The 27,799-nt window shown below is 37.6% G+C and overlaps 1 protein-coding gene across 1 annotated transcript in view; it reads left to right on the forward strand.

Moving 5' to 3' along the window:
• Positions 1–27,799, forward strand: part of CEP152 (centrosomal protein 152) — a 102,062-nt gene that overhangs the window by 61,974 nt on the left and 12,289 nt on the right. The window contains exons 16-24 of the mRNA XM_052647071.1: positions 364–492; positions 614–749; positions 7,138–7,323; positions 9,031–9,312; positions 11,661–11,792; positions 15,889–16,539; positions 20,085–20,214; positions 23,834–24,001; positions 27,162–27,261. Coding sequence (XP_052503031.1) covers positions 364–492; positions 614–749; positions 7,138–7,323; positions 9,031–9,312; positions 11,661–11,792; positions 15,889–16,539; positions 20,085–20,214; positions 23,834–24,001; positions 27,162–27,261 — 1,914 coding nt within the window. The remainder of the gene's footprint in view (positions 1–363; positions 493–613; positions 750–7,137; positions 7,324–9,030; positions 9,313–11,660; positions 11,793–15,888; positions 16,540–20,084; positions 20,215–23,833; positions 24,002–27,161; positions 27,262–27,799) is intronic.

Consider the following 27,799-nt stretch of genomic DNA (forward strand, 5'->3'; position numbering starts at 1 on the left):
TTGCGTTTATAGATAACTTGGAATTTTAGAACCACACCCTCTGTTATTTCAATTATTTTTTTATAAACAAGTTCTAAACACAGACTGTTATACTCTGTGTGAAGGACTAGGGCATTCACACATCTAGGTTTCTAATTTTTCTCTAGAAACATTTGCAGAAAGAAAATGTTGAAGGTTCTCAAAAGATCATCTATTGAAAGTTAGCTATTACTACTTTTGGTTGGGGAAGACCAATATGATCTTAATTGCTCTATGCATTCATAGGGAAGGAGTGGGAAGGGAGGGAGGGAAACCAGTTCATCTCACTGTTTCTGGTAATGCTGGGCACTGCCTTAGATTCCGCTGTCTGTTGTCTGTCTCTAGGTGTGAGAGGACTTACCAGCAGCACCATGAAGCCATGAAAACCCAAATACGGGAAAGCCTGTTAGCAAAGCACGCTTTGGAGAAACAGCAACTCTTTGAGGTTTACGAGGCGACTCGCTTACAACTTAGGTGAGAATGCAAGTCTTGCTGCCCTTGAAAGTGTAGAGACAGCTTTCTCTTATCCCATCATTTAGAGGAAAATTGTTTGTTCTGCAGCCTTACACTTAGTTGCTGGTTTTGTGTATCCAAGGTCTGACTTAGATAAGGTGAATAAGGAGATGGCGGCTGTGCAGGAATGTTACCTGGAAGTGTGCCGAGAGAAAGATAACCTAGAAGCGACTCTCAGGAAGAGCGTGGAAAAAGAGCAACAGGCACAGGAGAAGAAGGTACAGAACAAGCTCTTGTGCTCACTTCATTGCTCTTTGAAACCAGTACACTCATTCCCTTGTGGAACAGGGAAGACTTCTGTAGAAGGCTCTTTACGTTTGACTGATTGACGCGAATTCAGCTCACAAAGTTCAGTAAACATTGAAATGATTATTAAAGCCCTGGTAGAAAATAGCAGATCCATAGGAGAAAGTGATTCTTCCTTGTAGATTTCTAAGAGACCAAAGAGAGTTCTGTAAAATAAGGGAGGTGGATCCGAGTCACTTTGAGTCTGAAGCTCAGATCCTCATTTTATGTGTGTATTTGCTGCTCAGGTGGTTACTCCCAGCCCTGTGAGCACTGCATGAAGTATCACCCTCAGACACCTTTTCCTCTGACCCGTTACTCTCAGGATGTAAGCATCCATTTATTCTGGGGAAATGGGCAGGAATTTGAACTGGGGTGTTGTGATATAGGAGGTGATGATGGGCTGTGTAGAGGAAGGTCAGTTTAAGTGTGCCCTCTGTCTAGGGAGATCTTGTTGTTCAGGGAAGCTGGAGGGGCTCCAGTGTCCTCTGTACTCCTGCCTGAATCTTCCAAGTTGCCCTTGGCGAGTGTCCAGGAGTCAAATCACTTAAAAGCAGTCGCCCCTCCTGTCTTCTTCCCTGTCCTGACCCGATCCTGATCCAGACACCCATCCGCCTCTCCCTTTCCCTTGAGACCAGGCTGCAGACCACAATCTGAAAGCCGCCTGCATCAAAATTAGAAAATATTTTTAAAGGCTTGAGGAAATGTTTTTAACAGAGATTTCTGAATAAGTTACAGTAAAGCTTGGTGATTGCTACCAGCAGTCTTGAAAAGAACGTAAGGAGCAGGTGAGGCACTCTAGTTCATTTAATATTTTGATTATTTTTGAACAGGTTAATATGGTAGAAAAACATGCCATGTATACATGTCATCTAGTGAAAAAAGAACTAAGGGGAGATGTTTTAGTTTGTGCTGGTGAAATAAAAGCTAGAAAGTGTCTTAAATTACCTAGAAATTAAAGACTTAGCTCAGTAATGTTTGAAAAAATTAAAATAGGGAGAAGGTCTAGTGTGATTGTTTTCTTTCTTCCTTCCTTTAAATATATAAATTGGCAAGAACGTAAGAGCATTTCTCTCAAAGAGGTCTTTCCTTTTGCAAGTATATTTCCTAGTAATTTTAAAAGAATCAATTTGGCTGTAAAATTTACCCCCCCATAATCGATCAGTTGCAATTAATAGCTGGTACTAACTGGTATTTTGGCTCATAAATTCTTGTGCGCTGGGGCAAGAAGGAAAGTTAAAACTATTTAGGCCTTCCAAAAAAACCTATAAGTTACTTTTTTTCTTTAAAAGTTTTAGATTTGCCATACAATAAAATTGATTCTTTTTTATTTGATATCCAGTTTTATAGATTTTTAACCCATGTGTGTATTGAAACAGAACAGTCTCATCACCCTAAAAGACTCCTCTGCACTATTAGTTATATCCATCCCTCACTTAAAGGGCCAGTGTACTTAACAGCAGTAAAAGTTGAATTCCTTTCTTCTCTGGATATTCTTTAGTTTTTTTATTTAGATTTATATAAGTCCTTTATAAAGCTTAGTAGTCTTCATAAGCCAGTCAGAATAGAACTCCTTTACATTTATGAGACTTTAATTTTTTCATATCCTCCAGAACTAGACAAAAGATATGTATTTACACACCAGTGTACTTTCCTAGGAATTGTTTCACATTCACACAATGGGAGAAACTTACTAACTTGAACAAGCTAGGGAATTGTTAGGGTAGTCCTTCTCCACAGGACATCAGTCATTTTCCTTGAGTTGGTCTTCAGGTCAAGAGCTTTGCTTGGATACAAAATGTCTATGACAGGCAATGCTTTGAGTCCCCAGTTGTATTTCCCTTTTTCATATGTCATCTTTCTGCAACACTCGTTGAATCAGGCTGCAGGTTAAGTACAAGTTCAATTCCAGCCTTTAAAGCTTCTATTAACAGATGTTAACCTGGCTTGTTCATATACACAGGAACCTTCAAATTGGGTAGTAATCAATAAAGGCTATGAATCTGTGAGCTTCCCTGGTGGCTCAGACAGTAAAGAATCTACCTGCAATGTGGGAGACCTGGGTTTGATCCCTGGGTTCAGAAGATCCTTTGGAGAAGGAAATGGCAGCTCACTCCAGTATTCTTGCCTGGAGAATTCCACAGACAGAGGAACCTGGTGGGCTATAGTTCCTGGGGTCGCAAAGATTTGCACACGACTTGGTTTTTCTGGTGGTCATGTATGGATGTGAGAGTTGGACTGTGAAGAAGGCTGAGCGCCAAAGACTTGATGCTTTTGAACTGTGGTGTTGGAGAAGACTCTTGAGAGTCCCTTGGACTGCAAGGAGATCCAACCAGTCCATCCTAAAGGAGATCAGCCCTGGGATTTCTTTGGGAGGAATGATGCTAAAGCTGAAACTCCAGTACTTTGGCCACCTCATGCGGAGAATTGACTCATTGGAAAAGACTCTGATGCTGGGAGGGATTGGGGGCAGGAGGAGAAGGGGACGACAGAGGATGAGATGGCTGGATGGCATCACTGACTTGATGGACGTGAGTCTGAGTGAACTCCGGGAGTTGGTGATGGACAGGGAAGCCTGGCGTGCTGCGATTCATGGGGTCTCAGAGTCGGACACGACTGAGCGACTGAACTGAACTGAACTGAGTGACTAACACACAGATAAACATGAATCTGTAGACAAGGAAAAGATGATCAATGCTGCCAGGCATAATGCCATTCCTACGCAGAAGCTAAGGCTTGCTTATACAGTTGTAATCCATGTTAAATCTGTCCTTAGAAGTTAGATTTTTTTGACTGTCAGAGACATGCAAAACAAGTTTCAACATTTTAAAACTATCCAAGTATTCCCTTGAATGATAAAACTTTTTAAATTAAATATTTCTGTAATATGTTCAAATGACAGATTCCTGTGACCAATAAATTTGCTTTTCTTGCATAGAGTTGGAAGCAAGGTTTTCCTCACTGTGGTGGATTGCAGAAATGGCCACACTTTCCTCCTATCCCTGAACGTGGGTCTTTTTGCAGTGTGGCTTCGTAGCTGTTCTCAGTTATAGATAGTCTGTTTCTCTTCCCTTGAATCTGGCCTTGGTCAAATGACTAACTGGCTAATGAGATATTAGTAAAAATTATGTAAAAAGACATTTAAAAAGCATTTATGCTTTTATTTATGGTCCTTGGAAGCTTGATACTCTTAGGAACCCTTTGTCCAAGCATCATGTGAAGGATCTGGAATAACCTGCTCGATGATGAGACATGTAACCAAGTCTCTGTGTCATCCTGGTGACACTGAACAAACCACTAGGCATGTGAGTGTTGTCATCTCAGACCACTGTAGCCCCAGTTGTCTGCAGAGATCAGCTGAGTAGGCTCAGGCCATCACCACCACCCAGGTGATGCACAGAATCATGGGAAATAATAGACGTTTGTTGTTGTCTTTGTATTGTCTGGTTTATTATATCAGGCCTTAGAAAGCATCACTACGAACAAAGCTAGTGGAGGTGATGGAGTTCCAGTTGAGCTATTTCAAATCCTGAAAGATGATGCTGTGAAAGTGCTGCACTCAATACGCCAGCAAATTTGGAAAACTCAGCAGTGGCCACAAGACTGGAAAAGGTCAGTTTTCATTCCAATCCCAAAGAAAGGCAATGCCAAAGAATGCTCAAACTACTGCACAATTGCACTCATCTCACACGCTAGTAAAGTAATGCTCAAAATTCTCCAAGCCAGGCTTCAGCAATACGTGAACCGTGAACTTCCTGATGTTCAAGCTGGTTTTAGAAAAGGCAGAGGAACCAGAGATCAAATTGGCAACATCTGCTGGATCATGGAAAAAGCAAGAGAGTTCCAGAAAAACATCTGTTTCTGCTTTATTTATTAAGCCTTTGACTGTGTGGATCACAAGAAACTGTGGAAAATTCTGAAAGAGATGGGAATACCAGACCACCTGACCTGCCTCTTGAGAAACCTATATGCAGGTCAGGAAGCAACAGTTAGAACTGGACATGGAACAACAGACTGGTTCCAGATAGGAAAAGGAGTACGTCAAGGCTGTATATTGTCACCCTGCTTATTTAACTTCTATGCAGAGTATATCATGAGAAACGCTGGGCTGGAAGAAACACAAGTTGTAATCAAGATTGCCAGGAGAAATATCAATAACCTCAGATATGCAGATGACACCACCTTTATGGCAGAAAGTGAAGAGGAACTAAAAAGCCTCTTGATGAAAGTGAAAGAGAAGAGGGAAAAAGTTGGGTTAAAGCTCAACATTCAGAAAACGAAGATCATGGCATCTGGTCCCATCACTTCATGGGAAATAGATGGGGAAACAGTGGAAACAGTGTCAGACTTTATTTTTTGGGGAGCCAAAATCACTGCAGATGGTGACTGTAGCCATGAAATTAAAAGACCCTTACTCCTTGGAAGAAAAGTTATGACCAACCTAGATAACATTGAAAAGCAGAGACATTACTTTGCCAACAAAGGTCTGTCTAGTCAGGGTTATGGTTTTTCCTGTGGTCATGTATGGATGTGAGAGTTGGACTGTGAAGAAGGCTGAGTGCTGAAGAATTGATGCTTTTGAACTGTGGTGTTGGAGAAGACTCTTGAGAGTCCCTTGAACTGCAAGGAGATCCAACCAGTCCATTCTGAAGGAGATCAGCCCTGGGATTTCTTTGGAGGGAATGAGGCTGAAGCTGAAGCTCCAGTACTTGGGCCACCTCATGCAAAGAGTTGACTCATTGGAAAAGACTCTGATGCTGGGAGGGATTGGGGGCAGGAGGAGAAGGGGACGGCAGAGCATAAGATGGCTGGATGGCATCATGGACTTGATGGATGTGAGTCTGAGTGAACTCCGGGAGTTGGTGATGGACAGGGAAGCCTGGTGTGCTGCGATTCATGGGGTTGCAAAGAGTCGGGCGCGACTGAGCGACTGAACTGAACTGAACTGACTCATATATTCACACATATAGACACACAGAAAATTAGTAGCAATTTTCTTCTTTGCGTCAAAAGGAAATGCAGGTACGTATAGAAACAACTCCTCAAGGAAAAGCGCACACAGATAAGACAATTTGGGGACTTCTTTTACAGTCAAAACAAAAATACCAGTGATATATGGTCTGTGATGTGACAACGGACAGTTTCCCGACCACGTGGATGAGACTGTCCTGTAGTCCTAGTGCAGCGGCAGTCCCCATGACGTGACTGAGGAAATGGGTCCCTCAGTCCCTAGGAGGTTCTCCAAAACCATACAACACTCAGCAAACAGATAACATCTTCTTGGCCTGTACCAGTGGTGGAAAGGACTCAGATAGCAATTAAGACAAATAATCAAGGTCAGCTGTGAACCCGAAAAAAAGCCAGACAACCATATAGTCATGAGTCAGAAATAATGGCAAAGAATCAGAACAAAAGATCTGGCGCCAAGTAGCTCTAGGTATGTGAGGCGCAGTTCCTCAGTATTGTAGTCTGCGGTGTTCACCGTGTTTCTTCTCATAGCATCTCGGTGGGACTTCCAGAAGAGCCATTTGGAAACACTTTCAAACAAACGCTCATAGATAATTTTGATCCCTGAGTAGAATTTTATTCGAGTTTTCAGATCAATTGTGTTTCTAGAATAGAACATATTATAGGAAGAGTTCAAATTATTAAATTCTAACTGACACTTGACAGTTCTCATTTAATAATGCTTTAGCTAGTTTTGGTAAAGTTTTGAATTTGATAATGGAAAAAGTACTAACCTGAATTTGTTGAAGGATGCATAACTTTTAGAATAGAGCAGTAAGAGACTTCCTAGAGTTTCAGTGATTAAGATTCCACGCTTCCCCTGTAGGGAGCACAGTTTTAATCCCTGATTTGAGGAACAAAGATCCCACATGCCTTGTGCCCTGGCCCGTCACCCCCCAAAAAGAAGAGAGCAATAACTTTGGGCTTATCTCAGAATACGGATCTTTCCAGAAATGTATGTTTTCCTGGGTTCTGATGCCTCACGTGTCCCGTGATGGCTGGACTGTAAACATAAATGTCAGTTTCACATTTAAAAACGGATATTCGGTCTTCTGGGAGTATTTATTTATTAGGTGTATTTATTGTACTAGATACCTTTTCTTTTAATGTATCCAACTGTAAATTTCTTATCCAAATATGTGAGATATAGGCAAGTTTTTACAAGACAACTTATTCAACTGATTGAGTTAGCATATAGGAAGTTCAGTTGTCTCTGTTGCTATTATTTATTACATGCATATAACTATTATCTTATAAATTTGACTTGAAGGATATTAGTGTCATATGAGATACTTATTTGAATTTTGTTTAAAGAGACAGCTATTGGAGGAAAGAGAAGAGTATGTAAGGAAACTACAGGTGGAACTTGAAGAAAAGTACCAAGATACCCTTGTGATGGAAAAGGACAAGTGGCTGAAAGAACATGAAAGTAATATTAAACAGCAGGTTGAAAATGAAGTGATATTAGCGAAAGAACACTGGGATAAGGAACAGAAAGAGGTGTGGGTTAAAATTTCTTTCTAGTCACTATGTTTAAAAAATGTATAGTACTAACTGTTGAGAGAGAGCTCTTCCTGAACTGACATCATTTTTAATAGCCAAGTACATATTCAGTATTCTTGCCTTGAGAATGCCATGAACAGAGGAGCCTGGTGGGCTGTAGTCCATGGGGTCGCAAAGAGTTGGACACGACTGAGCAACTAACACACACACACACACACACAGACATATATGATCATTCATTTTATGTCTTTTAATTGGGCTATTTGCAGTTTATAGAAGTTTTATTTTTTAAAATTTCCCACCCCTTAGCTCTTTAGCCTAATTCAGGAAGTGTGTTTTGAGGGGTACTTTTTAAATTTTTTAAATGAAATGACAATCAAATTTCATATGGTGAAATGATTCTGATAACTCGAGACCAAGATAATTAACAAATACTTAATGTACACTGTGGATTAGAAGATAGAAGTAATGATTGGGTAGGCTTAGAAGTATAAAACTTCTATTAACTTCTGTAGCAAATGAAGTTAAGAAATGCTCATAGTTTCTAAGAAATTGAAGAACCAAATTATGATCTTAAAAACTTAGTTGCAAGTGAAATATGTTCTCAAACTTATTTAAACTAGGTTCTTTTGTCCTTGCTATTGCTATTAGTTCGGGCTGGGGCTATCTCAAAATGGAATTCTAGACCATTGTCCTGTATTTTGACTTTCTTACTCATCTCCCATCCCTTCTTTCAAATTTCATCAGTCAAGTGCTGGCACCTGAAATTCCTTCACTAGTCATTTTTAATATAAAAATACATTCTGGAGTGTATCTAGCCATGTATCTATAAAAATATAGATGTCACAAAACAAATGTCTTATTTTTAAATTACTGCAAATTGTTTTTTAGTTGGATTTTTTAACCAGTTATTTACTAGGTGGAGGAATGAGACAGCTATAATGCTTTTGTGAGAATGTTAGGAAAGGATAAATCAAAAAAGGATAAATCAAAGATAGCCCTTTTAAGAGAAACAGTACAGCCAGCAGCTGTGGTAGCCAGGGAAGTAATCTGAAAACCCTGGATACCCAGGAGGTGGGAAACTTTAAGGAAAAGCAAATTTTGCTATTTCACAAATTTGCCCACTACTAATTATGTTTGCGTCCATCCTACTACACTGCTGAAAGTCATATCATTAAGACATTCTTCCAATAATGCCCTCCTCTTGAATGCACAGCTGACTCAGTGCAGTTTATTATAACAAACAAGATTCTAATGTGGTCAATTGAGTCAAACTATTTTTTAAAATGTTCAATTTTAGGTTCATTCATTATACTTAACCCATGCCTGCTTTGTGGAAACTCTGATCTTGATGGAAAATCACGTATTAATAGCAAGAGATTTTCTTCATTTTTTTTTAAATCATACCATCATTGTATTGGCAATGTGAAAGTTTCCATCTTGAGAGCAAGATAACCTGATCGTATACAACATGGTTAAATCTCCCATGTGATTTGTGTCCCATAGATAAAGTCAAAAAGTAACTTTCAGGATTTCTGTGAGGATATGTTCTCATTGACTACATTTCGAAACCTCACATGATTACTGCAGCAATGTCTAGATGGTTCTCAAACCATCTGTGGTTGCTTTTTTGGCTACCTATTAATTCTAGTTTTTGCTTATTTGAATATTTTTCTCTTCATGTGATTTTTCTTCTGAAAACAGATCAAACAGGAACTGATTCAACAGCTTGAAAAGGAGTGGCAGTCTAAACTGGATCAAACTATAAAGGCAATGAAAAAGAAGACCTCAGATTGTTGCAGCCAAACTGACCAAGAAACCACCATTGATGTTATTTCCAAGAAAGAGATGGCAATCATGATAGAAGAAAAGAAGCGAAAGATCCAGCAAAATTTAGAGCAAGAGAAGGAAACAGCCATCAAGGGAAACTTGAAGAAACTTGAGTTTGAACTGGAACTCAAATATTGTGAAAATATTGCCAAACAGGTAATAGGCAGGTTTACTATAGCAAAATTATTGGAACTGCCTAATGAAAACCTGTAAAGTGCTACCATTGAACTTGTTCATAACTTTATACTTAAATATTTTGTGTACCCTAGGGTAGAGTAACAATCTTATGTTCTAAAATTTTCACTGTATTTCTGTCACAAAACTATTGACTCTCAGTTTTTCTATATATTCTTTCAGTGTACAAAATGTTTGCTCCTCTGAGGTTGGTCTAAATATTAAGATGACTAAGGGTAATGATGATGGTTTGGCATCTGAATGAAGCACAATTTACTTATGTATCTTTCATATCTAACTTTATGGAAAATATTTCGCTAAAGTAGTTATAGATAAGTAAGCTTAAAGTGAATAAGATATTTAACAATATTTGTGTTGAGACTTGATTCTGGAAGCCTGCTCTTTAAATGCGACTTTGTCTATAAATCCTGTGGCCAAAAAGTGGTGTCATCACCTCCCCTTGGAAGCACTCAAAAAGGTAGCTTCTTTTAACTGGGGCCTGTTACTTGCTTCCAAGAAAGGTCAGACAGAGAAAAGCATAGCTCTGTGTTAATGGAATAAAGCTGAGTTATTATTTTGTCAATATTATCTATTACAGTGATGCTTAAATTTTTTGTTCTCAGGATGTCTTTACAATTTTAAAAACTGAAGACTTGAACAGCTTTTCCTATGTTGGTTGTATATATATATATTTTTACTGTATTGGAAAAAAAATGCAAGAAAACTTTAAAAAATAAGAGTCCTCATGCACGTTTGCCTTTGGCTGTCAGAGAAGTGGCACATTATATAGCAGGTAGCCTCTGGAGAACTGTACTATTCACACGTGAAAGAATGGGAGTGAAAAAGACAAAGGAGGTCCAAATATTTTGATAATTTCGACCTCACAAACCACCTGACAAGGTTTCTAGCCCTCAGAGATCCTCGGACCTTAATATAATATTATTTATTATATATTTTAAAATTTTAGATCTGTTACTTAATATAAACTCTTAAGATAATACCTGAAGTAAAATTAAAAAAAAAATACATACTTGGCTTTTGATAAATACTTAAAGTTCTGCCTATCTGTTAAATTGTTATACATGATTTCGCAAGGGATCCTGAAAGTATGGAAGCATAGGCAAGTATATATAATTGTATTGAGGACATTTTCAGTCAGTTAAAAAATAATTTTCTCAGCTGTTTAAGTTTTGAACAGAGTTAATAAAGTGTTTTATTGGCAAAGAGACATATTTAAGGGTGCTGGTTTGGTATTTATGTAATTATAGATCTTGTGAAGAAAAAAAGCAGGATGTTATAGAAAGGAAATATTTGCAATAACTTATGAAGGAATATAAATTTCTGTAGGAGCTTTATCTTTTCTGCATGTTTTTAACTCCCTAGAATTTACCTATAAATGTATTTAACATCTTAGTGACAAATTCAGCCCCTTACATCAACTCTGCTTTTGTGTATATGTATGGTCATATGTATATCTTGATATTTTGAACAAGGAAATAGGAAAGATTATTTAATAAATGATCTGTGGTAACCTGTAATGGGTTTACAACCAGATCACCCTCATAATTCAAGCCTTATATTTTTGCTTGACTTGAAGTATCCCCCTTACTTTATAGTCACAGATTCATCCTTGACAGCAAGGAAAATTGCCGAGTATAAGGTTCTAAACTGTATTGGTACATTTGCCTGTGTGCACATGTTGATATGTCAGGCACAAGGACTGAGATGGTGGTGGGTATACTGACTGGACAGAGGCCGACACCAAGCAAGCTTCCTGCATTTCTTCTTTTTCACCCTGAGATAAATAGGAGTTTGTTGGAAGTGGCAATTTGTATAATTTTCTATTAATGGTGGTAGTGGTGGTTTAGTCACCAAGTTGTGTCTGACTCTTTGCAACTCTATGGACTGTAGCCCACCAGGCTTCTCTGTCCATAGCGTTTCCCAAGCAAGAATACTGGAGTGGGTTGCCGTTTCCTCCTCAAGGGATCTTCCCTACTCAGGGATTGAACCCAGATATCCTGCATTGCAGGTAGATTCTTTACTGACTGAGCCACCAGGGAAGCTCTTTCTATTAATTGTAGTGGCCATTAAACATGTATAGTTTTCTGCTTCCTGGTTTGGTATTTGCATGGGTCAGTATGGAACATTTAGAACAGAAGGATTAAATTCACTGCTGGGGATAAGGGTTGGGGGGGACTTGAAATCAGTTTACTCCAGTGCAAAACAGTGTGAAATGCATAGGAAATCATAGAGGTTTCCTGCAAATGGGATCTTTCTGAAATTGTATACCTTCCTTTACCTCCCCGTCTCTCGCAATTGCTCTCCTGAAGGTAGAAACAGCTGTGCAGAATGCTCGTCATCGGTGGCTGGAGGAACTGCCAGAGCTCGCCGAATATAAAGCACTTGTAAGAGCAGAACAGAAGAAGTGGGAGGAGCTACAAGAGCAGTCAGTGGCCAAACGGGTAAGAGCTCTCCTGGGAAGAACCTTCAGGAGGACCTCATCTCCTTTCCAGGAACCCCTGCCTGCTCATAGCATTGTGGAAGGATTACATGTGATAGTGCCTGTTAAGCATTAGCTCAGGACCCAACTAGTGGGATCTGTTCTCATCAGTATCATGTAGCTGAGGGGAAGAGAATGTTTTTCATAGTCAATGAAACTCTCGCAGTCTGGAACCTTACCCATGGAACAAAATATTTTTCTACTTTGCCGTATTTTTAGGAGAATCGGAGAGCAGTTAGCTATATGATATCCTTTCACACGTATAACTGTTGTTTTATGTACTGTGTCAGTAGTCTTATACTTTCCTTGGTAAATAATCAGCATTTCTTTCCAGAGATGTCATGTTGGTTGACTAGATGCATCAGGTATTACAACCATTTGTATTCTCCCAACTTTATTAGTATAAACCAATTCTAGTCAGAATACCAATAAACTGAACTTAGTTTTGAAATTTGACACAATAATTTGAACATTTATTTGGAAAACTGAAAGGGCTAAGAAATTTAAAATATTCTGGAAAAGAATTAGTAGTCCAACCCTAACACTTAATAGAATATGTTGGAAAGCAACAATTCAGACAGTGTTGAGTCACAAAAATAGAATTCTTTTTCATTCAGTACTATACAGACTTTGAAGATAGGTCCAACAACGAATATGAACGTAATTGTTTCAAAACATGGAATGAGGAATTATTCTATATGAAGTAGTCTTATGATAGCCAGATAGCACTTTGGAAAAATTGTTTTTCCACCCAAACATCACAATAAACTCTAGGTTGATTCAGAAATTAAGCATTTTAAAATGAAAGTGTAGGAAAATTAAAAGAAATTGAATATTTCAGATTTGCATCATAATTCGGTAGTAAAGCAACAGGCACAGTAGCAAAGACAGATAAATAGGATAAAATATGTACACCACTTAAAACATTTTTATTTATGTAATAAAATTAAAAGAGGGGATAATAAAAATAAGGGAAGTAAGTGAATCAGAACCATTATATGTGATAAGAAAAACAATACAAATTTATGAGAAACAATCTATGGATAAGTACCCCAAATATATGAACATGCAGTCTTCATGAGAAGTCCACAAATAGCAAACTTAAGGTGCTATTTTATGCCATATGTTTATATCCTCTCTGAATTGTAATACGTAAAATATAATAGATAGCAGTTTCAAACATATATCACTCTCCTGTTGTCACAACAATTTTGGAAAATAATGTGTGTAAAAGACGTTGTAAATGACTCATATGTTGTATTCATAGTCTTATATTCCACAAATTACTTAAGGAATAATTCAGCATAAGTAAAAAAATATCTGTTTTAATATTTTTCTCAAGTTGTATGGTGGTACATGGATGTTCATTATAATATTCTCTGTATTATTTTAGTTGTTGTTCAGTTGCTAAGTTATGTCCTACTCTTTACAGCCCCATGGACTGCAGCACGCCAGGCTTCCCTGTCATTCACTATCTCCCAGAGTCGACTCAGACTCATGTCCATTGTGTTGATGATGCCATCCAACCATCTCATCCTCTGTCACCCCCTTCTCCTCCTGCCCTCAATCTTTCCCAGCAACAGGGTCTTTTCCAATGAGTTGGTATTTCAAAAGGAAATTCAAGAGGTAGAGAGAAAGAGGAAACTCTATGATGATGTACTTATGTCTCTTAGAGTTCAGAAGTTAAGAATAATAAGTTGATCTTTCCATAAGAACACAGAGTCCTGAATGAATATATGTGAATGTACAAATACAGAAGCAAGAGGACCGTGTGTTGCTTCTCAAACTTTCAACAGGCATGAGAATCACATGGAGGAGTTGTTAGAGCAGATTCCTGGGCTTTGCTCCTGGAGATGCTGATTTGATGGGTCTGGAGTGAGTTAACATGTTGTAAATCCTTCCTCCAAGCCAATGAGGTAGGCAAGAGCCAGTTTTTCAGTACTGGCCGAAAAGTTCTTGTAAGATTAGAGGAATCCATCAAAATCTGTGGAAATTTAAAGCCAGTTTCCAGAATCCAAAAGTAGTCACGTTGGTTCAGTGGTTCCTCAACTTTGCTGCACATTGGAAAAGCTTGAGAATCTTTTAAAAATGCTGCTACCTGGCTCCCACCCTAAGGCTTTATGTTTTAATTGGTACAGGGTGTGGCCTGGGCATCAGTCAGGATTTTTAACAGCTCCTCAGGTGATTCTAACGTGCAGCAATGTCAGTTCAGTTCAGTTCAGTTCAGTCGCTCAGTCGTGTCCGACTCTTTGCGACCCCATGAATCGCAGCACGCCAGGCCTCCCTGTCCATCACCAACTCCTGGAGTTCACTCAGACTCACGGCCATTGAGTCAGTGATGCTGCCATCCAGCCATCTCATCCTCTGTCGTCCCCTTCTCCTCCTGCCCCCAATCCCTCCCAGCAGCAATGTCAGGAAGCACTAAATCAATTAATGCTGCCAAATTCTCCTGTAAAACTTTATATGAGAGGTTGTATAGTTTTGGTGAGGTTGGGCGAATCACCCAATTTCCCTGAGACCTGACCCCTCCACCCTAGTTACCTGTTGATCATTTCCAGGCATCCGCTGTGACATGCCCTGTTTTCCTTCTTGGGAAAGGAAACATGTTTCACATTGCTACTGAATTATTTTACTGGTGGTAAAAGAATTTTGCTATGAATTCCTTTGTAAAGCTCATCTTAGATAGTGGGTTCCTTTAGTAAACTTAAAGTATGATTCAAAATTTTTGACTTATATCCAACTATTTAGGAACACATTTAATTGAGTAAAGATATATAACGTGTCTAGGAATCTACATAGTTGAAGGCATTTGCTATAATTATGTAATAGCTGAGAATTAAGGAAGCCGATCCCCCATCTCCATAGCCACAGTGTATATATGGTGTTGATTCATAGTGGTCACCACCATCTAGGCCAGACCAATTATTCTTTTGCATTTGTATCCTTGTGTCTTCTCTGATTTAGTCCAGGGAATATTAGAAGTGAAAGGAACTTGAGGTTATCATCTAATCTTCTTGTTATATAGAAGACAGTGTAAAACAGATGAAGAAATTTTCTCAGCCTGTGCAGCCAAGAGTAACAGTAAATTCATATTTTCTGAGTCTTATTGTTTGCTGTGCTCTGGACTAAGTGCTTTAAATGGATTACTAATTTTTCTCATTTAATCTTAAAAAATCTTAAATAGTTTTTTGTTTATTTAAATAATTTAAATTAAAAAATCAATTGTAATTGTCTCCAGATTATAGATGAAGAAATTGAGAATCAAAGAAGTTTAGGAATGGGAAGTTGTTAATTTCAGCAGTTTATCTCCAGAACCTGTATTACATGAGGCTGCCTCTGTAGTCCAAGTCAAGATTTGAGCTAGAGCTCAGGATTTTTGATCCCCTGTTAATTTTTGCTTGTGTTCTATTGATGCCTATGATCTACTCATCCTGTTATTCTGTTACAAAGAAAAATTATATTAATGAAAAAAATGACTTTTGTGTTTGATATTTTATGAACTGATTTAAGCAGTAGAGTTGCATTAAATTACATTATGTTTGCCAGCAAGTTATTGTTCAGGTAAGTGTTACATTCCTAAAAATAGTAAGATTTCCTTATGAGGCTGCTTTTTGCTTCACATAAAAGATGATTTATTTTTGGGTGGCTTAGATTTGAGATAGCATCTGTATTAAAATACAAATTTTTTTTCTAAAATTAGTTTCAGATAATTATGTAATTGTATATCTCTTGGTCACTTTAAATTTCTCGTTATCCATATAGAAATGGTTGTTTTATTTTTAAATTTTGTTTAATTTTTATCTTTAAATTTTATTTATTTTTTCTTACATAAGACAAAAATATTAGATGATTTAAAATGAGGGCAAAGATCCTCACATTGAGTGTAATTATATTTAGGACGAGCTAATGTCTTATCTAAATTTACTTTTTCTCTTTAATTTTGATTTTAAATCTCTAGTTTGACAAGTTCAAAGATTAACCCAAACAGTAACTTCAATTCTTTTTATTGATGAAAAGAATCATAAAAAGTTTTCATTATATATTGTTTTACCCTTTAGATATTGTTTGCTGTTTCTGAAGCTAAAGAGAAGTGGAAAAGCGAGGTTGCAAATATGAAGAAAAATGTCACACCTGGAAAGGAAATGGAAGAGAAGATTCATTCTCTGCAGAGAGAGCTTGAGTTAAAGAATGAGGAACTCCCCGTGGTTGTCAGGGCTGAGCTGGCAAAGGCCCAGACTGAATGGAACAAAGAAAAGCAAGAAGAAATCCACAGAATTCAAGAACAAAATGAGCAAGATTACAGGCAATTTTTAGATGACCATCGAAATAAAATTAATGAAGTGCTTGCTGCAGCTAAGGAAGACTTTATGAAGCAAAAAACTGAACTACTTCTTCAGAAGGAGACAGAGTTACAGATGTGTCTAGACCAGAGCCGCAGAGAATGGACTATGCAGGAAGCCAGGCGGATCCAACTGGAAATCCATCAGCATGAGGAAGACATCCTAACTGTCTTGGAGTTTCTCTTAAAGGACACCCTGAAGGACCAAGCCAGTGATTCAGAGAGTAAGCCCTTTTTGGAACTCTTGTCGACTTGTTCTTCGAAATGGATGTCTGTGCAATATTTTGAAAAACTAAAGGCCTGCATACAGAAAGCATTTCAAGATATACTCTCCTTACTTATAGAAACCGTCAACTCAGACTGGGGGAAGGTATGTTCCTGATAAGTGAAAAGATTATTGAAGTTGCATTTGGTATTCCTCCCTTTCTTCATTCTCCAGTTTAATAGATGTGAGACTTGTATTTTTACTAGTGGTTGAAAAAATTGTGAGCAAATTCAAAGGATTGCAATATATATATATCTTTTTTTGCCCCCAAAACTTTGCTCCTTCATAGTGCCACAAATATGAGCAGAGCTTTTATCTTCTAGATATCTTTTTTTCCTAAAAAAACAAAACCCATGCTGTTCTTTGTAAGGACCTCAGATTTCAGAAGTGGAATAACTTTCATTCCTATTTTTGAGGGGCATGACAACTTTAAGAAACATGCATCATATTAAACTAGAACTTCTAAAGAGTTTGAAAGCCTATTGCTTACCCTTGAATTTATATCTCAGGCAGGCAAAAAAACACTGAGTCCAAAGAATATTGTTATAGAAATAAACAAGTAGAGGTATGGTTTAATCACACAAAACTCTGAGGCAGAGTTTTGTTGCTCTACTTTGTATGTGCATGTAGAATGGATTAGTTGTATTCTTTTCATTGTATAAGTATTCTCTGACACCAGCTTTTAGTTTGTGTGGAAAATCTAATAAAACCTAAGTCTTGCTGCCTTATCAATAAAGACATTAGATATACATGAAAATTCCAGAATGGTATTCTAGCCATTGTGAGCAGCCAATATTAACATATGGTATTTGAGGTAGAAAAAAATGCCAATATTGTAAGTTTTTTCTGATAGAAAAGTTGAAACACGAATTAAGATTCATTAAAATATTGTGATTAAAGATTTTCAAGGCCAGGATTGAGCATTTGGTATTAATACCTACTGAAAAGAATTACAGGCTACGAAAAAGAAAATCTGAGTTCTAAACCCATGCTTAGTGATACCTAGTTTATTACCTTGGGTAGTCATAAATTATAGTTGCTCATCTGAAAAATAAATACAAATCCCTGGTCTGATTCCTTGGACTTTGGTACGATACAAATGACACAGCTTGGTCTTTCTGCATCTTGTATTTGAAATAATACAGAATTGTGGAGCCAAAGGAACCGGAAAGATCAGTCTACCCCATCCCAATTCAACCCAGTTGATATTTTTATTCTTGATTTCACAAGATGTTACTGCCTAATAGTTACTTTTAGTGTAAAATTCCCTGGGCAAGACCAATTCCCATGAATACTGCTTAAAATACTTTATTGAGAATTTTTTAGAAAGTATATAATTAAGAAAAACTATTTATGGCAACTTAAAGGGTAAGAAGTGATGGGCAGATTATGTTACATGCTTTCAAGTTTACTTTGCCGAAGCAAACTTTTGTCTGCTGTTAAAGTCAAGAAACTCACAACACCATTCTCCTAATATTAACATATAATCAACCCTGGGGTCTTTTTATAGGGTATATAGTTATACAGGCTTCCCAGCTGGCACAGCAGTAAAGAATCTGCCTGCCAATGCAGAAGACACAAGAGATGTGGGTTTGATCCCTGGATCAGGAAGATCCCTTGGAGAAGGAAATGACAACCCTCTCCAGTATTTTTGCCTGGAAAATTCCATGGACAGAGGCGTCTGGCGTGCTGCACAGTCCATGGGGTCACAAAGAGTCAGACACGACTGAGCGACTGAGCACACAGAGCTGTGCAAGCAGGATAAGACCCTCTGTGTGACTTTGTGTGTCTTACGCATATATGGAGACAGATTCACATAATTTGGCTCAAAACTTAGACTTTTGCAGCTTATGCTGAGTGGGATCAGATTCCATTCTCGGGAAAAGGGTGACTCTGAAATGCCTTATTTGGCATTTGTTCCAGAAATTTGTCACAGAAGAGTAGCATTTAGCCTTCTGCTATCTTAGAGCCAACTCTGCTCAGGACCTTGAGATAAAGCAATGATTAAAAAGCAGTGATTATAAATTTGCAATGTAAGTGCCGTAAATGTGAAGAACTGTGATTTATAATTAATTAAATTTGTGGTTTCTTGAACTTCTCATGAAACTTAAGACTGGAAAAAGGTTATCCATATATATAAAACAGTTCCTCATTAAAATTACTTAAATGTCAAGATTTAATTTAAAAAAAGGTTTTTTTCAGCTTTATTCAGCTATAATTGACAAATAAAATTGTAAGATGTTTAAAGTATATATCATGGTGATTTGCTATACATATACATTGTGAAAGGGTCTTCCCAGGTAGCACAGTGGTAAAGCATCTGCCTGCCAATGTAAGAGACGCAAGAGATTTGGGTTTGATCCCTGGGTGGATTCCACCATTTAGTTAATTAACATATCCATCACCTCACCTACTTACTGTACTTTTTTCTTGGTGAGAACAATTTAGATTATCAAGATTTTAAATGGTGAAGTTGCAATGAATTAAAAATACAGTTTCCAATAAAATGAATGCCTTATCAAACATTATTTATATTTATATACTAAGTATATTAATACAGCAGTTCATAATGGCTAAAGAAAAGAGACATAAAGAAAAGAGAAATAGCAATTGGAACACAATTTTTAAACAAATTTAAGAACATATGGTCTTACCACCAATGTCAAGTTAAAACTAAGACAAAAAGATTGCTCCTTTTTTTGCCATCTTGGCTCTTCTCCAGTTCTGAGCAGAAATTGGAAACATTAGCTGCCTGTGGGATCATTTTTTATTACTCCTTTGGCCTCAACCTTATAGCGTCTTGATTGCCTAGAGTTTGCAGTCTTTGTACCTATTGACCTCTGCTTCTGTTGGGCTGCATGGGTAGCTTTCCTGACAGTGATTCAAAATCAAGGCTTCCACAATTAAAGCGTATATAAAGTATTGTAAGTAATTAAACAAGACAGCTTTCTCAAGGTCATCTGGTCTGTTTGGGGTTCACTGGTTGTCCAAAATCAGAAAATATATTGCCTTAAAAAAATGTCCCACCATTAATGAGTTAGTAGCTGTGTTGCCAGAACAGAAACTAGAATGCAGAAAGTGTTCAATAAATACTAGTGAGGAAATGGTCTTATACAAGATTTTCACTTAGGTGAGCCTCAGTTTCTCTCCTTAACTTTAGAATTGAACTGTCTTTCCTTATCAACAAATGACAAAGTATTTAGATACATAGCATACTATGTAAGTTTCAAAAATTTTTATTGTTGTTACTTTCAATTCACAGAAGGCATAAGCTTAGTATTGTAAATTTCTAATGAATTTGCCCCCTGTTGTAGTGAAAATGTTTTGGATTTTCAAGAACAATTCTAATTGCTCATGTCAGTCCTGTGGGATGATCACATAAACTGTTAAAATATCTTAAAAGTGCAAGCAATATCTCCATCTGTCCCATAGCTAGTCTACCAGTCCTCTGTTGGATAACAGGCTCATTTGGGACTTACAATCATAGGAGTCGAGCTGATAGTAATGACAGTATTCACGTAAAACCCTAAGAAAAATGTTGATAGTTTAGGCCAGATTTTTTTAAGGCTGTGTTTTCTTTTTATATTTTTAATATTAGCATTTTAATTAGAGTTTTAATAGGCATTAACTATGAAGATAATCTGTTTCAGAGAAATATGACCAAGATCTCTAAGGATCCTGCCATGGGCAGAGGAGACCCTGGAGTCCAGGCGATGCTTCCTGCGCCTACGTCTGGACACCATGCTCTGCCTTTGGCGGCCGTACAAGAAGCAGAAGCTGGTAATGGGATTCTGTTCCTACTCATCTTTGCAGTATCTATAATTCCAGTTCCCGAGGGTTGCTTTGAGGATAAAAGGAAATCAAAGATGTGCACAGTTTTCATGAATGAACAAATGGGTGATATGACTGCCACTTTATGTGCATCCTCTCCCTAGGTTCATTTTACATTAGAAGACAGGGTTGCTGTGGGCCCTCGTATTTCTTCTCTTTTCATGGTCTTCTCTCCATTCATGAGTGACTCATTATAAAGGTAATAATGAAAATTTTAGTAGAGCGGTCATGTTTTCATTCCCTGGCTTTGCAGAGGTTACACATAAGAGAATTGCCTAATCACTGAGACTTTTCTATTCAGGTTACTGAAGCTTATTTCAGCTATTTTCAATAGAAATCTTTCTGAAGTGTACTAAGTGTTTCCTGATGTATTTGGGGTTTTCTTCAGGCGGGAGGCAGTGTTTTTAATCTCTCCCTCTCTACCACCTGGCACATAGTGAATGGCACATAGTTTGTGTTCCTTGAATATCTGATCAATTAATAATTTAACTTAGTGACTTAGAGTTGTTAGTTTGAAAAGAATTGCACTGTGCTGCAGCCCCTTGAGGTATTCAGAGCTCACTGGGGAATCTGGGCATATACTGTCCATTTACTGGGATTACTCCTTGTAAGTTCCAGTTCTCTTAGGACATCCATCCCTTGTGGCCTGCTCCCTCCCTCCACCTATAAACTATACATACTTTTTCTGTTTCTTGTCTGCTGTCTCCATTGTAACCTGGAAAAGAACTAAGGCTTGCCAGAGGAAATCAGGTACGAAGTGAATAACCTTAGTTTGCACGCTCTCAAATTCAGTAGGCGTACTACCAGAGTCCTAGAGAACATCTACCCTTTCTGAGACTCAGCTGATGGTTACTTCTCTCATCGCCTGACCAGAGACCCTCTTCCCTTACCTCTAGGTTCCAGATGGTTGTGAATATCTTTTTGCCAATTAAGAAAATACTAATTCAACAATTAGGGTAATACTATCCTAATCTGTTTTTTGTTTCCTACTTTTCAATGTCATTTTATGTCTGTTGTTATATTTAGAATAACTTGAAAGTTACTTCCTAATTTGTGAAATGCATAGAAATGAGTTTTGGATATCATTTGGCTTTGGGAGGTCCAGTCAATATGAAAGAAATCAGTTTTGACTTAGGACAAATCAGACTATAGAAGGATTTACATTCTTTCTTTAATCTTTTTTTCCCCTAAAAACAAACCCATTAACATCAGAAAGGGTTGAATAATCCAAAGCATTTACTATGTGATCAAGCCCCTCACCACTATTAGTAGTGTGGTTATAGTCTCTTAATATTTTATCATTTTAAAAACTAATTTAAATATTAATTGTGAAATAATTGATACATGCAAAAAGTACATGTAACGCACATGTAAGTTATCAGCCCAACAACCAGGAACCCACTATTTGACTTAGGAGGTAGAGCATCACCAGTACTGTTGAAGATGCCTGTGCTTCATCATCATTGCATCCCTGTAACTTTCCCACCAACTGAGGTAATAAATATTCTGACATTAAAAAAAAAATTTTTTTTCCTGACTTTTCTTTATGTTTTGACCAAATGTAAGTATCCTCAAAAAGCTATTGCTTTGTCTTTTAACATTATAAAAATGGTTTAATACTTGTTTTAGTCTTTGTAACTTGTTTTTTCCCCAGTTAATATTGAGCTTCTAAAATTTGTCTTTGTTAATGTATATGGCTCTGGTTCATTCATTTTCATTGTTGTATAGTATTCTGTTGTATGAATATAGTATCAGTTATCTATTTTCTTGTCAATGGGCGTTTGGCCTGGTTTCCAGTTTTACAAAACAGTACCTTCAATGACGTGTGTAAGTGCCAGGTATGGTGATGTTTCATTAATCCTTTGATGTTTGTAAACATAAATGATACCATTTGAAAGAAACTGAAAAGTAAGAAGAGAGCTAAGAATAATTTTGCTGGACCAATGTTTTTACATCAACATTTTAGATACTGGCCTCTGAGCCTGTGCCAGTTTGTATTCCTACTTTATTATATCAGTTATATTAATAGTAACAATCTCTATCATTTTTGTATATTACTTATATTTTATTAACTTTGTGTGTTACTAGTAGCCAAAGCTATTCCTTATTGTATATTTGCTCTATGCCAGGTTCTGTGCCAGACAATATTTGTACAATGTTTATACCTCCTGACAGTTTTATATCTTTTTTTTAAATTTGAAGATAATGTCAAATCTTACAGAAAAGTTGCAAAAATAAAAATAGTTGCAAAAATTGCTTATATACCCTTAACCTAGATATACTTAGTGATAACATGTTACCCCATTTGTGTTCCTCCGTGTGTACATGTCTGTGAGCATTTCGTTTCTTTCCGAACCATTTGAGGATAGGTCATATACATTTTAGGACTTCCCTGTTGGCTCAGATGGTAAAGCATCTGCCTACAATGTGGGAGACCCAGGTTCAATCCCTGTGTTGGGAAGATCTCCTAGAGAAGGAAATGGCAACCCACTCCAGTATTCTTGCCTGGAAAATCCCATGGATGGAGGAGCCTGTTAGGCTACAGTCCACGGGTTGCAAAAAGTCGGATACAACTGAGCGACTTCACTTTCACTGTCACTATATACTTTATGCCCTTTTACCCCCAAATACTTCAGTGTGTATTTTCCCAAAATAGGGATTTTTCTTATATACTTCAGTATAGTAAATTTAACATTAGATGAAAATATGTGTTATATAGTTTTATCAATCTGCTCTTTGTATTCTAATTTTGTCAATTGATCTAATAAATTCTTTATAGCATTTTTTCCCCTTACGGTACTGCAGTCTGTCCGGGGTCATGTATTATATTTAGATGTCATGTCTCGTTAATCTCTTCTAATTTAGGGTATTTCTATGGCCTCTCTTTGCCTTTTATGACATTGATATTTTTGAGAGCTATATTCTTCACTCTCCCAAACACCTGTCAACCCCTGGCTTTTAATAGAACTTTCCTCATTTTGAGTTTGTCTGGTGTTTCTTCATGATTTGTCCTTGATTGCGTTTTCTTAGATGGACCACTGCACAGGTGGTGTGATACCACACCTGGAGATGTGTGATGTTCATATTTCTCGTTGTCCAGTTTCTTCACTGTATAATTACTGTGTTTTTTCCTCCCTCACACCTCACAACTAATAAGGAATCTGTGGGGAGATACTTTCAAGACCATAAAAATGTCCTTCTCCTAGCAAAATATTCTAGTCTCATCTTGAATGTACCCTGTCTCAGTACTGGAGTCAGCCATTTCTTGAAGAACCCTGGTTCCTTTTAGTGGACAATTGTATTCGATACTAAGATCTGAGCATTGTGTTTCAGAGCAGTTTTTAAAATAGATTATATTATTCAATTTTCCATATTAGGAAACTGAGTCTCAGAGGTTAAGTAATGCAGCAGCTGGTAAATAGTGAAAACAGGATTTAAATTCAAGTCTCTTTTTCTTAAGCATCATACTTTTTTCAGTTACACTATAGCCTTTAGTCATGTCATCTGGTTTCCTTCCTTCTCATAGTCTAAATTGATATAAAAATGTGCTATCATTTAATTTTTGCAGATAAGAAAAAGATCCTTGAAATTAAAGATTCATGCTGTGGAGACTGCTTCCAAGAACTTCAAAATGCAAAGCAGGAATGTCAAGATCTGAAAAGAAAACTGGAGAAATGCTGTAGGCATCTTCAGCATTTAGAAAGGAAGCACAAAGCTGTAGTGGAAAAAATCGGAGGTTAGCATTTGAAGTAACACTGCTACAAGTGTAAATCTCCTTGATCCTGGTTGGAATGTCCAAGTGTGACATTTTAGTTAATGGAAGCACTGATTATCTTTGGGAATTACTATAAACTAATTTGGATCTTATTTTTATTAGGCAAATAATTATTACTGAACTTAGTCCTTTTTTTGATTGAATAGCTTTTGAGTACTTGATGTGTGTCAAGCAGTGTTCTAGGCACTGAGGGTATGGCAGTGAAGACATCAGACAAAATTCCACTTCTGATGGAGATGTACAGGACTGTTCTCCTGCTTCAGAAAGCTTATCATTAAAGGAGCAGAACTGAAAACATTCATGAAAAATTGCACCTCTGGGTAGCTGGCAGTACGTTCATGTAAACTAGGAAGAAATGATGCTAGTTGATTCTTCCTCCTATTAAAGTTAAGGAAGGCTTGACTGAGCCTTGAAAGATGAATGCGTTTGCCAAAGAGAATGGCATCCCAGGCAGAAGGAAGAGACACGAACCAAGGCGTCTGGGTCTGATGTGGCCTCCTCTCTTCCGTTCTTCACAGTGCTGTTGGGGAGTTGCCCAAAAGGCCTGTCTTCTGCCTTTTCCTATTGCCCTCTTGAAGAAGGGAGCTATTGGGCTCACAAGGCTGCTCCCTCTTTCCTTTCACAGGGTGTTGACTTACACCCTGTGCTCTATATTCCTTACCTTTGAAATATTTCAGATGCCCGAGCTGGTCAGGAATTTTCTTTTACAATATTATCATTCTGTCCTATGCTTTCCCCTCTCATTCTTGTTTTGGCTCTACTCTTGCCCAGTCTTTAGAATTCAGTTGAGAAGATATCTTGTCTGCAGAGCCTTGATTTTTACCAGTGTGGGCTAGATGGGCTGCTTCTCTGTGGCCTCAGGATATTTGTCTCCTCTGTTAACATTCTGTATCTCACTTTTTGATTACTTGCCCAACATCTTTTTAACCTATAGATTTGTTGAGATATTATCTCATTTATCCTTATAGTCTGGTACCCATTATATACAAGACAGTAATAAATGCTTGAATGAAGGAAGGACTGAATGCAAGGGTCTCAAACAGTGTTTCATCCAGACCCAGGCGAGTAGGTTCACTTTTTTCCTCCATTCACCTCTGTGAATGTCCACTTGCTTGGACAACAGTCATCTCTTTCTGCTTCCAGTCTTGCCCCTCCAGTCCATTCTCCATCAGGAAGCTTGAGCGGCCTTTTAGAAAAGTAAATATGACTGTGACACTCTGTTGTTTAAAGTGCCTCAGTGGCTTGGCTGGCCCTCGGTGTAAAACACAATTTGACATAATTTAAGAAGCCCTTCCTGATCCCACTTCTGCCAGCCTTTCAGGCTCATCTCCTGCCAAGCCCTCTTATTCTCTCACAGAGCTGTGGCAGGGCTTTCCCTGACTCTGGGCCTTTGTGCACCTCCTCCTTTACCAACAACATCTGTCTCCCCATCTTGGTCACAATGCCTGGCTAACTCGTCAACCCCCTGGGACATGATTTCCCTATAGAGGCTTTCCTAAGCACCTCAGACTTGGCTAGTTTCTTCTGTTAGACATTTCCCACTGCTCCTATGAGTTTTTGTAACATTTGTCATTCTTGCGATTATTTAATGTCTGTATTCTCCTTTGGAGTGTGATGGTGACAAGGATTAAATCCTGTCCCAGCCTTAGCACAGTACCTGGCATCATAGCACACTCGGTAAATATTTTTGCCCAAGAGAAGCCACCTACTCCCATTACTGCTTCCTAAGTCTGTTAAAGATAGATTATAATTGCTTTAAGGCTGAGTAAGTGTTTCAGCAATTTTGAGATAAAAATTTTAACAACTGTAGTTCCCTTGGTGATTGCTTAGGTCTTTAACAGAGGCTGGAGAGCAAGTAAATTTGTCCAACTATGGAGGTAAATTTCTCCTCCTGTGGAGGATGCTGTTGTAAAATTTGATGAAAATCAAGAAATTTGTTTTATATAATAAAATGATAAGGGTAGTAGTTTGTGGTTATTTACAGATAATATTTAGCACTGTACATTGTGATTATACAGTAGTTATTTTACATAGTGCTTTTTGAGGCTGATAACTTCTGTAATTTGTGGACTTAGAAATAATCCAAGAAAGTTGGTAGTTGGCTCAAAACAGCAAGCTAATAAAAGAGATCAGGGTCTGGATTTAAGCCATTTGATAATTTCAGTGTTTGTCTTAATGTAAATCTGCTAGTTGATAACACTTTTGCTATTTTGGTTGCTTTATTGTTTCTTAAATTCCTTTTTCCACTGTCATGGTAGCATTTATTGAAAAGTGATGGAGTAAGAGTGAGTGGTTTAGAAATATACAAGCTGTATCCATCACAGGGAGAACAGAATGACTCACTCCCCAGCTTGTAGGGTGTGTTGAAAGGCTGGTGTAGTAAGAAACAAGGGGTGCCATGTCCATGTTTATTAAACATTGTTATTGCCAGACCTTGTATAAGGTGCTGTGCATTTACTGTTTTATTTCCATTATAATCTTCAAGGTCGGTAACACTATCCCCATTTTACACATGAAAAAACTCAGTTTCAGAAAGATCCAGTAATTTGCCTAAGCTCATCCAGTGGGTAAGAAGGCCTTAAACTTGTGTCTCTCTGACTCTGAAATTTATGCTTTGTCCTCTGGGCCACATGGACTCCATCAGTCTCCTCATCTTGTTTTTAAAAGTTCAAAGAGTTGAAGATCTTATGTTATTTTTGAAAATGGCACCTACTTGAGCTTAACTTTTTTCTCTTAATTTTGTATTGAGGTGCTTGTTCAATGATCAATTTATATGAGCATAGCCTGCATACCAGGATCCATGAGGGACATGGAATTAGGAAACCTGTATTGCTAAATAAAGCCTTCCATCTAACTGGAAAGCAAACCACATGCATGTAAGGCAATTGGAGATTTATTCCAAGACAGTCTGTAACCCCAAATAAGTTGAAAATGGAATACAGATTTAAAGTGCTGAGAATATAGAACCAGTGAGTGGTCAGATTTGGGTTTATCAGGGAACAAATGACTCAGGGAACAAATGGAAATTTGGCAGTCTCTTCTATGAACATTTGTACTGGTAATTTAAGGGAAAGACAGAGAAAAAGAGATTGACCAATATACTATAAACTTTCTTTTTTAGAAGAGAATACTAAAGTCGTTGAAGAATTAATAGAAGAAAACAATGACATGAAGAATAAATTAGAAGAACTGAGAACACTTTGTAAAACACTACCACCAAGGTAGACTTTTATTATTTCAAAGAAACTGTTTATTTCTGAGTATCTTTACTTTTAAAAAAAAATAACAGTCCTATCAATATTATCATACCAAGAATGTCAATTACTGTTATTGTTGCATAAGCAAAAATTATGAAAAAAAAAAAAAGATCTTTTAGAATCCTATTCCCAGAAGATACTCTTTATTTAAAGTCTTTGGGTTGGGAAGATCTGCTGGAGGAGGGAGAGGTTACCCACTCCAGTATTCTTGGGCTTCTCTGGTGGCTCAGCTGATAAAGAATCTGCCTGCAATATGGGAGACCTGGCCTTGATCCCTGGTTGGGGAGATCTCTGGGAGAAGGGAATGGCTACCTACTCCAGTATGCTGGCCTGGAGAATTCCATGGACTGTATATCCAAGGGGTCATAAAGAGACATGACTGAGTGACTTTCACTTTCACACAAACACAACATGTGCACATGTTTTAAAAATTGAGATTATTATATAAGCTACTTTGTGGCCTTTTATTAGTATTGTAAGATAAACTCTTCCCCCATGTCAT

Source organism: Budorcas taxicolor, chromosome 10, assembly GCF_023091745.1.
Source record: "Budorcas taxicolor isolate Tak-1 chromosome 10, Takin1.1, whole genome shotgun sequence".
NCBI lineage: Eukaryota > Metazoa > Chordata > Mammalia > Artiodactyla > Bovidae > Budorcas > Budorcas taxicolor.